General features: G+C 42.1%; 1 protein-coding gene across 4 annotated transcripts in view; it reads left to right on the top strand.

Annotated features, from left to right (window-relative positions):
• The window catches only part of rtkna (rhotekin a), an 86,758-nt gene that overhangs the window by 65,463 nt on the left and 9,669 nt on the right, over positions 1 to 11,626 (top strand). For all 4 annotated transcript variants that reach the window (XM_032517007.1, XM_032517009.1, XM_032517010.1 and 1 more), the window contains exons 2-3: positions 8,379 to 8,640; positions 10,293 to 10,346. In XM_032517007.1, coding sequence (XP_032372898.1) covers positions 8,379 to 8,640; positions 10,293 to 10,346 — 316 coding nt within the window. The remainder of the gene's footprint in view (positions 1 to 8,378; positions 8,641 to 10,292; positions 10,347 to 11,626) is intronic.

Here is an 11,626-nt window from a genome sequence, read left to right as displayed (position 1 = left end):
GAGCGCAAACAACTTATCAATTATGCAAGAAAATTATCTAAAGAATAATCAACAATGTAAAAAGTAATTAGTTTCAGCCATAGAAAATATGTGTTCGATTTTACGAATATAAATAAAGTTTTGTAAATGTAATCTCAATTCTGTATTCTAAAACTCCTCCTCCCGTCCGTCACATTCATTCCAAAGTTTGAACTAATATGGTTGTGCATACTGTGTTGTTTCTTGCTGTGTTTAATACTCCTAAGTGAGTTAAAGCTGCAGCCGTCTGATTGGCTCAGGGATGGAGGTCAGGGGCCAAGGGTCAGTGGTCTGAACAGGAAAGCCTCCTCATGCGGAACAACACATCGTAAACAACCCATTACACACCATATGCGGCAGCGTAGGATCCCCAAACCAGCGTGTGTGTGTTTGTGTGTGTGTGTGTGTGTGTGTGTGTGTGTGTGTGTGTGTGTGTGTTAACGTCTCCGAGATCACAACCCACAAACACGCAAGGGAGGATCAACACACACACACAGCATGACAGGGACAAAGAGGTGATAGAGGAAGTGACCATCTGGTATCTACTGAGGCGTCAAATAACCTGCTTAAACGGTTACATTGATATGATGCATGTATTGTGTGTGTCAGACAGTGATGCGTTACATAACATATATTGTTGTCAGAATACTAATTTTTTTGAATTTTGCTGTTATTATCCCTGCGATTCTATTTTTCATGTCATTATTCTTTACCAGGGTTGGGTACCATTTGGGGTTTTGTCGGTACCTAAACGGTGTCTAAACCGATACTTTAAAAAGAAAAAATGCACAAATTAAAAAGACATTTAACATTATAACAGAGCCATAAACACTTTTAGACTTTAAGTAATGGCTCGTTTACCACTAAGGCCCCTATATGGTCAAATTGTATTTATATAAAATGTAATAATAATTTATTTTACCAGTCAATGGCTGTTAAATGACAAAAAGTGTACTTTACACCAACAGCTTGAGCATCTCATGGTGCAATAGAATGCATCATGAAATCCCATCGGGGTTGTTTCCACGACAACTTCTACAGTGTCTGTGTTCTCTTAAAAACACTGTGTCTTTAGCTGCAGACTGTTGCACGTCCCTGTGAAATAAAGCCACAAGTTGGACCGTTTAGCTGTCAGGATTTTAACTGTGTTCAAGCCATCTGCTAGCTCAGTGGTTCTCAACCTGGGGGTCGGGACCACCAAGGGGGTCGTGAGATCATTTCTGGGGGTCACCAGATGGTTTGGGAGAAAAAATGAAATAAACTCATTTTAAACAGGGGATTGTTTTTTGTTCTTTTTACCTTGCAGTGTGTTTGGTACATTTAATATGTTATACTCAGAGCTTCATTTGTAAATCAGAAGGGTCTGGAACACAGAAAGGGGTCTAAGGGCGGGTCAAGGGGAGAGAAAAAATCACAAACGCATCACAAGTCCCCAGAACCTGAAACACACTGGACAAGGCTAGGCGCTAGCTGCTAAAACTAAAACCGTCATCGAGGGAGATTGCGTCCACAGTGCTGGAGACCGGGACGCATTCTTTTTTTTTTTTGTCTTTTGCGCAGGCCATGTTATGAAAGACGCTGTCTTGTAGCTTACTAATGTAAATAAATACTGTACAAATGTAAACGAAAATGTGATGATGTCAGACATGTTTTATGAAGAAGAAAGCCTTTTTCAAAGTTTTCAAAAAGCATTAGACATATGAGCCACTATGTTCGGCTTCACGTATCCATGGACCGTGTTGACAATGTCACATCAGAGAGAGGAGCTACGAAAGGAAAAAACTTGTGGGGATAGAGACATTTTTGTGGATCTGTCGCTCAAGAATTGTGTAAGGAACTTTAGATATTTTTAACTTAACTGAGCTCGAGGTTTAAAAAACAAAAATGGTGGGTACGAAATGACTCATAACAAAATCTGATAAGTATGCAACGTACCCACCGAAATCGACGCCTATGGTCGCGTCTGTAAAACTTTGAGAGCCACTGTACTAGTTAACCGTAGGCTAACGTTACCTTCAGCAAGTGTATTGTTATTTAGCGTCATGTGCAGTGATGCTCCTTTTGCCTGTAAGCAAGCATTTAAGTGGCAAAATCTGCATTGTCATTCGGTCCGATAGATAAAACGATGCCATATTGGCGCTGGGTTTTAGTACCCAACCCTATTCCTTACACTCATTTAAAAGACGTTTTTATCCCAAGTCATGTTAATACACACATGATGGGGCGGCCTACAGTATATCTCACTCAGTTAGTGCGCTCACCCCATGTTGGCTGAGTCCTGCAGCGGCCCGGGTTTGAATCCAGCCTGCGGCCCTTTGCTGCATGTCATCCCCCATCTCTCTCCCCCTTTCATGTCTGTCTACTGTCTCTATCTAATAAAGGGAAGAAAAAAAAAACTAATTTAAAAAAAGAAATACACACAATGTTTTGTTCAAAGGATGAAGCACCAGCCCCTCTACCGTCTTTATGATTTAGCTTGAAAACTTCCTAAGAATAATAATGGTCTGAGTCTAGGTAACCGTCCTGTTACAGTATGCCGTTTGATCTAAAGTGTCTTTCAAAGTTAATTGCCATAAGGTAATTAAAAAGTTTTCTGTCTTAAGCCATTAGTGCAACTGTCAGGTATTGGAGAGTCTTTTTTTTTTTGTTCCTCTCTGAAAAAGACACCATCTCTCCCAATTATTTCCACGCCTGCTCACTTACAGAACGTCGTGCTTCGTTACCTCGGCAGCAGATTGGCTCGTATAGATCCCACCACCGCTCTCCCTGATGCCAAATCTCCGTCTCCTCCTTTCCCTTTTGCCAGCCCTTTGTGTTTTTTCCAATCATTGTTGTCTTCTCTTGATCCACCTCCCTCTTGGTTGTCATCCTCACCCTCCCTCCCTCCCCATCCCCTCACCCTGCACCGTGCTTGTCTCTTGACATTCAACGCTTCCTCTTTCCTTTCTCCCGCTTGCAGGTCCCGTCCTTATCTCTCTTTTTCTCTCAACTGCCTCTCACACTCCACCCAGACCTTCCGACCTCGTCAACCCACATCTCTCTCTACTCTTTTCCTCAAGTCTCCCCCCCCCCACCCCCAGTTTTCTTTGACAGCACCACCTCCCCTCTGTGTTGCTGCTCGATACCCAACATGCACTGCAACCCCATCACCCATGCACTCTTCGTTCTCCCTCTATCTGTCCACACAGCCGCCATCAGAGACAGTCAGCCTCTCTGGCAATGCCCACTGGTCTAACACCTGCCACTCTGTGTGAAGGATCACTGTGACTAGGTGTGTGTGTGTGTTTGTAAGGTTGTATTTATGTGTGTCTGTTAGTATATTTCAAAGATTTTAAGAAGAAAAATGATCCACTCTAGACTAGGGCTGAACTAGGGAAAAAATGTATTCCTACCATGTATTGGGATCAGATTTGCGGTTATTATTTTTTTGTTACATATTGCACTTTCTACGATCATGTTAACCCTTGTGTTGTCTGCCCATCGACCATGCGACTTCATGCTTTTTTTTTAGGTTTCCATCGCTCTTTTCTGTCCCTTTTTTTCACTACCACCGGATTTACCACTAACATCAACTTATTAACACTAGTTTTACACTATTTTTTAAATTCATGGTCAGTGAACCTCATTTAAATGAAATTATACCTCATTTTTGAGTTAAGAAAAGCTGAAATTATGAATTATATTGACAAATAGTTACAATTGAGTGGATAATCACAGACTGGCAAACTTTAGTCAAGATACTGTTTAGAAACCATTTCAGCACTACACAATGTATTAAATGACCATTCATTTTATTTGTGAAGAGCCTTTTATGGAACCATCCGTGTTATTTTTGGGCTATTTGCTTGAAAGACAACCCTATTTCTGATGTAGAAACTTTGAAATCAGAATAATATTTAACCAAGGACATCAGGAGGTTTAATAAAGTATTAAAACATGAATGAAAGATCCACTGAAATAATCAATTTCTGTAAGCGATCAGTGATAGTATGTAACATTATTCCACAAAACAAAACAGTATAAATACAATAACGAAAAAAGTAATGTCCAATGTTACACCAAACATTCAACTACCCGTAAATATTCTCATTTGAATAATCCCGGTCCGCGAGATAAGCTAATTGCATTGTTTGAAATCACAATTTTTATTTAAAAAGGACTAACTGTTGAGCCCTACTCTAGACATTTGTCCTGCTTATTGTTGCTTGTTGTTTGGTGTGTTTATCTCTTATTTTTCCGTCTGTGAGTGTTCATGTGGATTTGTACTCTGTTAGCCCGACACACAAACAGACAGGCAGACAGACAGACACACACACAGACACACACACAGACAGACAGACACATGGATTAGAGGTAGATCCAGGCTGCTTGTCTTCTATTCTGAGATCCCCCAGAAGGAGAAGCCTGTTAATGGAGCTGCTATAAATACAGGACCTCCTGCTAGCAGGTCTCTCCTAAGACCCGCTGCATGAAACTGGACTATAGTGACAGCTACTGGACGGGTGTGTGGTGTGTGTGTGTGTGGGTGTGGGTGTGTGTGTGTGTGTGTGTGTGTGTGTGTGTGTGTGTGTGTGTGTGGGTGGTGTGTGTGTGTGTGTGTGTGTGTGTGTGTGTGGTGTACATTCTTAAAGTTGGCTGGCCAGCGTCCGGCTCAGTGGCGCATGGTTTGTGGTGCCACAATTGGCAAGGACATTTGGACACATTTGTCTCTTTATCCTCAGTTAACATCCCCCCCCTCCTCTCCTTCTCTGTTTTATGTTTATTGCTCACAACTAATGGTTTTGTTCTGATCGAATGATGTATCTAATATATAATAATGTAGCCATATTCTTTTCCACAAAACACAGTGGTGTATTCAGTCAGTTTACATTGATATGGACGTTACAGATTTGACATTTGAGAAGCAGTTTTCTACAAAAGTCAGGTATGATTAAGTCATGGTGAATTGCTTCAACGATGAATATATTATATAAGTTGTCATCAATGAACTAATCAATTTAAGATGAAGGTTTTCAGCACTGAATCGTGTCTATTTCCCCTGTTAGTAGGACTTTTGTTTTAAAGATCCTCCAAACAGTTGATGCTTTTTCATGTTGGTTGTCCGGGAGTTTCAAACCTTTGTGCTCATTATCGTAATATTGTGGATATACAAATGTTTTGCTCTTTGCTCTCTTTTAAAGCGCTCTGTTGTGGCCAGGTAAGCTCAGTTGGTAGAGCAGGCGCACAGATGCCTCGACGCCGAAGGTCCAGGGTTAGAGTCCGACCTGTCTCTCTCCCCCTTTCATTTCTAGCTGTCCTATCCATTAAAGGCGGAAATGCCACCCCAAAAAAAATCTAAAGTTCTCTCTTAAAGTATTGGTTAATTTTAAACTGCAATAAAATGTCAACCATAAACACAGGCTTGAATATGAGTTTTTCTCCCATTCTCAGTTCGAATTACTATTCTCTCCCCACAGACAGACGCTCGGATGGAAGAACTCAATCAACCAATAAACTCTCATACATCAACAAACCGACTTGTAAAAGTGAATTCCTCACTTGTACCTTGCAGACATCCAGTATTTAAGTGCCAACTACTGTGTGTTTGCACAGTTGCTGTCATTTGGTCTAATTTCTTTCTTTCTTTCGCAGTCGAGGACTGGCGTTGCTTTTTCAGTCCGTGAAAGTGTGTATTTAAGTGGCGGTGTTATTTGCGGAGCTACGTTGTGTTCAACATCCACAGTGTCGATTTTACACCACTCTAGACTCATCATTATCTTCATCAGTACAAGTACACTCAATCACGCTCTCATTTGGTCTCATAATTCTTCACCCTGGCAGTGTCTCCGAGGAAAGAAATCTGCTAGTAATCACCTCCGTCTCTTTTGATTTTATTGTTTTTATTGTTTACTGTTTATTGCAGCAAGTGATACTGTAACACAAACTATTACCTACAGTGTTTCAATGTGTTAGAGACAGAATATTTGGATTCTTATTAGTGATTTACAGCTGTTTGTGCAGCTTTCACCAACATGCTGAGCAAGCGTGGTTATATGCCAAGAAAGCATCTTTTTTTTCTAGTACTGCCGTTAATCGGAAGCCATACAACACCTAATTTTGATGTGCACCGCGTCCAAGTGAGAATCTGCATCCAAATTCGGACTTTTATGTCCGGACTGCATTCATTCCTCCTCCACTGAGCCTCTGTTGAACAAAGCGTGGGACTCGTGCTAACACAGAGACAGGTAGAAAGGGGAAACGGTGAGGTGGAACGGACGGCATGTGAGGGAAGGTGGAAGAAAATGAGAGCAGTGAAAGTGGAAACGCTTAAATCAAAAGAATAAAAAATTCATAAGAATCAGGCAGAGAGGGAGAGAGAGAGAGGCAATAAATGAGAAATCAGAGTATAGGAGGAGAAAGTGCATTTATCAGCGAGAGGGGTGGGAAAAGAAGGGCAAAGAGAGCATTAGCGATTATTTGTGGGGAGAGTGTAAGAGTGTGAGCTCGTTAATAGATCACAGAAGCACACACACACACACACACTCCAGCAGTCGGGCAGATGTTGGACTGCATTTGTTCATTGATTTATTATAAAAACAAAGTAACCTTCATGTCTTCCTTTTGGTTTTACCCAGTTCTTTCAAGATTCAATTCAATTTTTATTTATAGTATCAATTCATAACAAGAGTTATCTTGAGACACTTTACAGATAGAGTGGGTCCAGACCACAACGAGGACCCAAAAGTTCCAGTAGTTCCCACAAGAGCAAGCAACAGTCCGACAGTGGCGAGGAAAAACTCCCTTTTAGGAAGAAACCTGGGATAGACCCAGGCTCTTGGTAGGTGGAGTCTGACGGCCGGTTGGGGGTGAAATGAATAGTGGCCATAACAGTCACAGTAAAAGACAGTGACTAAAAATAATAGTTTTCTAGTAGTTCATGTCATAGAAGGACATTTCACAGCATTACAAGGCACAGCAGAGCGTAGCAGGGCACCGCAGAGCGTAGCAGGATGTAACAGGGCATGACAGTACCGATCAATATTCCTGGGATTGAAGCCATGAATGTGCAAATTCATGATTCAAAGGTGTTTTAAGCTTGGAAAAGAGTGCTGCGTTGAACACTCAAGCGCAACCCAGCCTTGCTCTTGCTCGGCCGTTGTTTGATTCTTTGGATCCCTGTGTGCTCTCTCATCCCTCTCACCTCATATGCTAGTTCCTTCCCTCACTTTCATCTGTTTCAACTTCATGCATTCAGTGTTTTTGTACCGCTAACAGAGTGAAGAGGGGCTTAGAGATTTGTTTAAACTCTGGACAGCATCACCAGAGGCAGAGCCAGAGCCTTTCTGTCTGCATGTGTTTGGCTCTGTGAGTGTGCAGGGTTTTCCTTGTCATTCTAAGGCTTAGGTGAAGCACCCGACTCATTTTGGTCCCCACCAAAGAATGAATGTAAAAAAAAACAAAATGACTTGACAGATCTAATGGTTGTAGTTGGTCCCCAGTGGACTTCTTTAACACGTTCTGTTTTTAATAAGCTTTTTGAATGTTATTTATGTATTATCTGACCTAGCTCAAACAATGTTTTAGACACTGATATGGTAATAATAATAGTCTAAAATGTTGTAAAGTTGCCTCTTTAAAAAACAAATTTGAAAATAAATTTTTTGAGCGAAGAGTTCTGTCCCACCCACCAAATACATGCACCTATAAGTCTTTCACAAATCTATATACGTGTAAAAAGAGTTGTTTTTTTGCCCCAAATGAGCCAAGTGAAATTATATTAATTATAGTATTTTTTTTTTTTCTTTTGGCAAAGCAGCTTGAAGAAATGTACAGTGGCTAGAAGTGTGTATGTATGTGTACATCTGTGTATCTGGGGTCTCTCATTTGACAGCATCATTCTTTATCCTCTCACTTGAGATGTGCTGCTCCCTCTTTTTATCTGTGTGTGTGTGTAGTGAATATGTGTGTGTGTGTGGGGGGGGGGCAAAAGGCCACATTTGGAGGTCTGAATATTGTCCATGCCACCACTCTGACACACACGCACCACTGAACACAGACTCCTGAGTGCGTTCAGAGACACGTCTCACTAATGTATCCACAAGAGACCTGTAATCTACTGCAGACACTCTTGATGTCTTCTTCTTTTCTTCATTTCTCCCATTCTTGTCAGAAAGGCCCTTCTTTGTATTGCTATCTGTTAGCGAAGTCATGCCTATTTTCTAACTTCCTTAATCCACCCTTCTCTAAACATAATAATGTCTTCTTCCATTTGCCAAAACAAGATTATTTGTGTGCCATTATCCGTCATTTAAGCCTCATTTCCCTTACACTTGCTCTTTATTCCGCTCTCCCCAATCCACCAATCCTTGCCCCTTTTGCAGGACAGCGATATCCAGAAGAAGATTGACCATGAGATCCGGATGCGTGATGGGGCCTGCAAGCTGCTGGCTGCCTGCTCCCAGAAAGACCAGGCGTTGGAGGCGGCAAAGAGCCTGCAGACCTGCAGCACTCGTATCATGGCCTACATGTCAGAGCTGCAGAGGATGAAGGAGGCACAGGTCATGCAGAAGGTGACACGGAGGTCTTCAGACGCAGGGCCCATGGACAACAGACTCCCGTGCAAAGGAAAAGTCGCCATCTCAGGCAAGTGAAACCTCATTTTATTCAAATACTGTTGGAGATTTGGCCATGGACCAGCAATATTTAAGGGAGTTGAGTCTTTGTGATCCCTTTAGTTTTATGATTTAATGCAGAGCTCCTATTGTCAGGCAGAGGCTAATCTCACTTTGCCAGACCATTCACACGCTGCAGAGCGAATGAGGGTCTGGCTAGTCCACATATCCTTCTGGGATGGGAGAAAAATGTGCTGCGGATTATGGGCTTTTCTTTGAACCAATGACAATCGTCATGGGTGGCAAACCACTGTAAAATAGCTGTGTCAGAGTAAACTCAGATTTGACAGATAGTCTAGCTAGCTGTCTCAGTTTAGCATGCAGAGATCTGAGGAGCAGAACCATAGTCGTCATGAATCCACCAGAGTTTAGATTCCAACACAAAGAAAGTGGAAGGAAACGGACATCCCCGAAAATAAATGCATCCGACGGAATTTCTGCAAGATGGAGGGTGAGGGTGTGGCCTTAAACAACTGCCACTTTGCTCGTTTGAAAGCCATGATGTCTCTCTCTCATGGGTGGGCCAAATTCTCTGGGCGGGCAAAGCAGAGAAAGGGGAGGTAACCTTGCTCCTTATGACCTCAGAAGGGGCAAGATTCCAGATTGGCCAATCTGAGCTTTCATTTTCTATAAGGCAGAGCAGGATACCCAGGGCTCAGTTCAAACCTATCATTTCTAGCCACTGGGGGGGGGGGGGCATAGGCAGGCTGGGGGAACTCATATTAGTGTTAAAAAACCACATAAAGTGAACTTTTCATGCCATGGGACCTTTAAAGCTATAGTGCGTGGTTTCTGTCGCCCCCATGAGGAACTCTAAGAAATGACAACAACACTGTTGTAGCATCCACATGATACAAGCCTTCCGAAATCACGCACCACCCCTACCCCTCCTCTATGCAGTTACTTGTAGCCAGGGGGGACACGAAGGATTAAAAAAACACAATGGACTCTTCAGAAGATGTAATTATCGTCACTCAATGTTTTTGCGCGGGAAAGTCTCCGGACGACACAATCTTCTGAACAGAGCCATACTGAGAAATACAGAGAGTTAGAACTGATAGTCTTTATTAGCTTTGAAGCGACTCATTTGGCAATGACTTGAGTGTAACAAACATTACACACAAAGTTTTAATTTTCATTGCAAATACAATTTTCAACAACCCCCCTAGCGTTACATATGAATTTAGAGCTCCTGTCGTTAGGCAGATGCTGCACATTGCAACATGACAGCGGGCAGTCAGATGAATAATTATGGCGCTGCTCTGTTTGCATCGTAGACGCACTGCAGAGATAATTCACACCAGACAACAGTTTTATTTTTTTTATCGTTTAGTTTGTTTTTAGAACATGATGAGAAGGCATATATATGAATGAGATGTGACACTGGGAACATGTGTGTGTGTGTTTGTGGGTGGAGGTTCATGGGGGCACTGCTGCATGCCTGGTACACAAATGGAGAGCATACGACACACATGTACACAGATTGTAATTAATTGTAGAAAACCTTTGCCAGTGATTGGGCAGAGAGACACACAGTCCGTCTGTCAGATGCACAAATATCAGTTAGACAGTAAGGGTGATTAACATTTTTGTGGTCTAATCCCTTGTCTGTTGTCGTTACAGATCTGCGGATCCCTCTCATGTGGAAAGACACAGAGTACTTCAAAAACAAAGGAGGTGAGGAGCCACCTCTGTGTGCGTGTGTAGCAGTTCATTAAGGGAGTTTTAAAGATTTACCAACAGGAGGGGGTGGAGATTTTGGGATTCCTCATGAATAAAGAGCAAAATTCACCTTTGTATCACTGGCATCGAGGGTGAAACAATAATTTGGGCTTTTGAGTGTTGTATTTAAAAAAATCTGCTGAGCTATTCAACTGTGCAGACAGACCACACGGTATGACATTTTGTTCCTACTCTATGCCGGGTGCAAAGCACAGTTCCTGGAGCTGATTATTACAATCTGTTGCAGCTTCACCACATATCTTCGTATTTTCCAGGAACTGATTTTTCTAGACATGAGAAACTCCTGGCAGCACAACCTGACCCGCTGTTCCCGGGCCTGCTGGCTTTGCCTCTTGGCTCCACAAAGCAACAGCACACAGGTGCTAAACTGGGTCATCATGAACAGGGCATTTGAAAACAGATGAAGTCTTTTGTGCATTTAAGGAACTCCTTTTTTATCCTGTGGAATATAACGGTGAACCAGGTCATATTAAAATGTTTTTATGGCATTTCAGAATTCAAGTCACTGAAAAATATGGTAAAAATTGTCATTTTTAGATTGACTATTTGCTATCCCACCTCCTATGGATAGAGTTAATGTGGGTTAACCCCAGTGCAGTCATTTAACAGCCTCAGAGAGCATTCTCACCCCTGGCAACTTGAATGGAGTTAATCTGCATGACCTGTGAATATAAATGAACTCAAGAGACAGGTAGTAGACTCTTAACAAAGCTTAATGAGCCTGTTAGTCAAGGCCATTAAGCACACCAAGACATAAACTGAGCCCAGGAGGTAAGGAAGAGTAAAGCATGTTCCTCTGTCACGTGTCCAATCATTTCAAGCCGAGTGTTGAGCTCATACTTGGAATAATAAGTGTGAATATTAAGTGTCAATGTGCCATACACAGGGAAGCACATAAGCAAGAGCAAACCACCTCTCTCAGCCTTTTCAGTTGAAAGCTTGAATTTGAATGAGATGTTGCAAAAACACACAATTAAAGAAAGACAGTAGACCGCTGGGTGGCGTGCTAATTATAATATGGTCTTAGCACAAGGATTCACCTTACTCATTACTCAGACTCATAGGGAAGCATGCCCAAAAACAGCATTATAGCTAGTTTACCATGCATGTGTATTTCCCAAGCTGCAACCTTCCGGGCCTGAAAAGTGAAGTGCCTTAAACCGGCGTTCTATCTAATTTCCAGCAGGGGGCGACTCCACTGGCTCCAAAAACAA

The sequence above is a fragment of the Etheostoma spectabile genome, chromosome 5 (genome assembly GCF_008692095.1).
Source record: "Etheostoma spectabile isolate EspeVRDwgs_2016 chromosome 5, UIUC_Espe_1.0, whole genome shotgun sequence".
Taxonomy (NCBI): Eukaryota; Metazoa; Chordata; class Actinopteri; order Perciformes; family Percidae; genus Etheostoma; species Etheostoma spectabile.
This window is presented reverse-complemented; position numbering and strand designations above follow the sequence as displayed.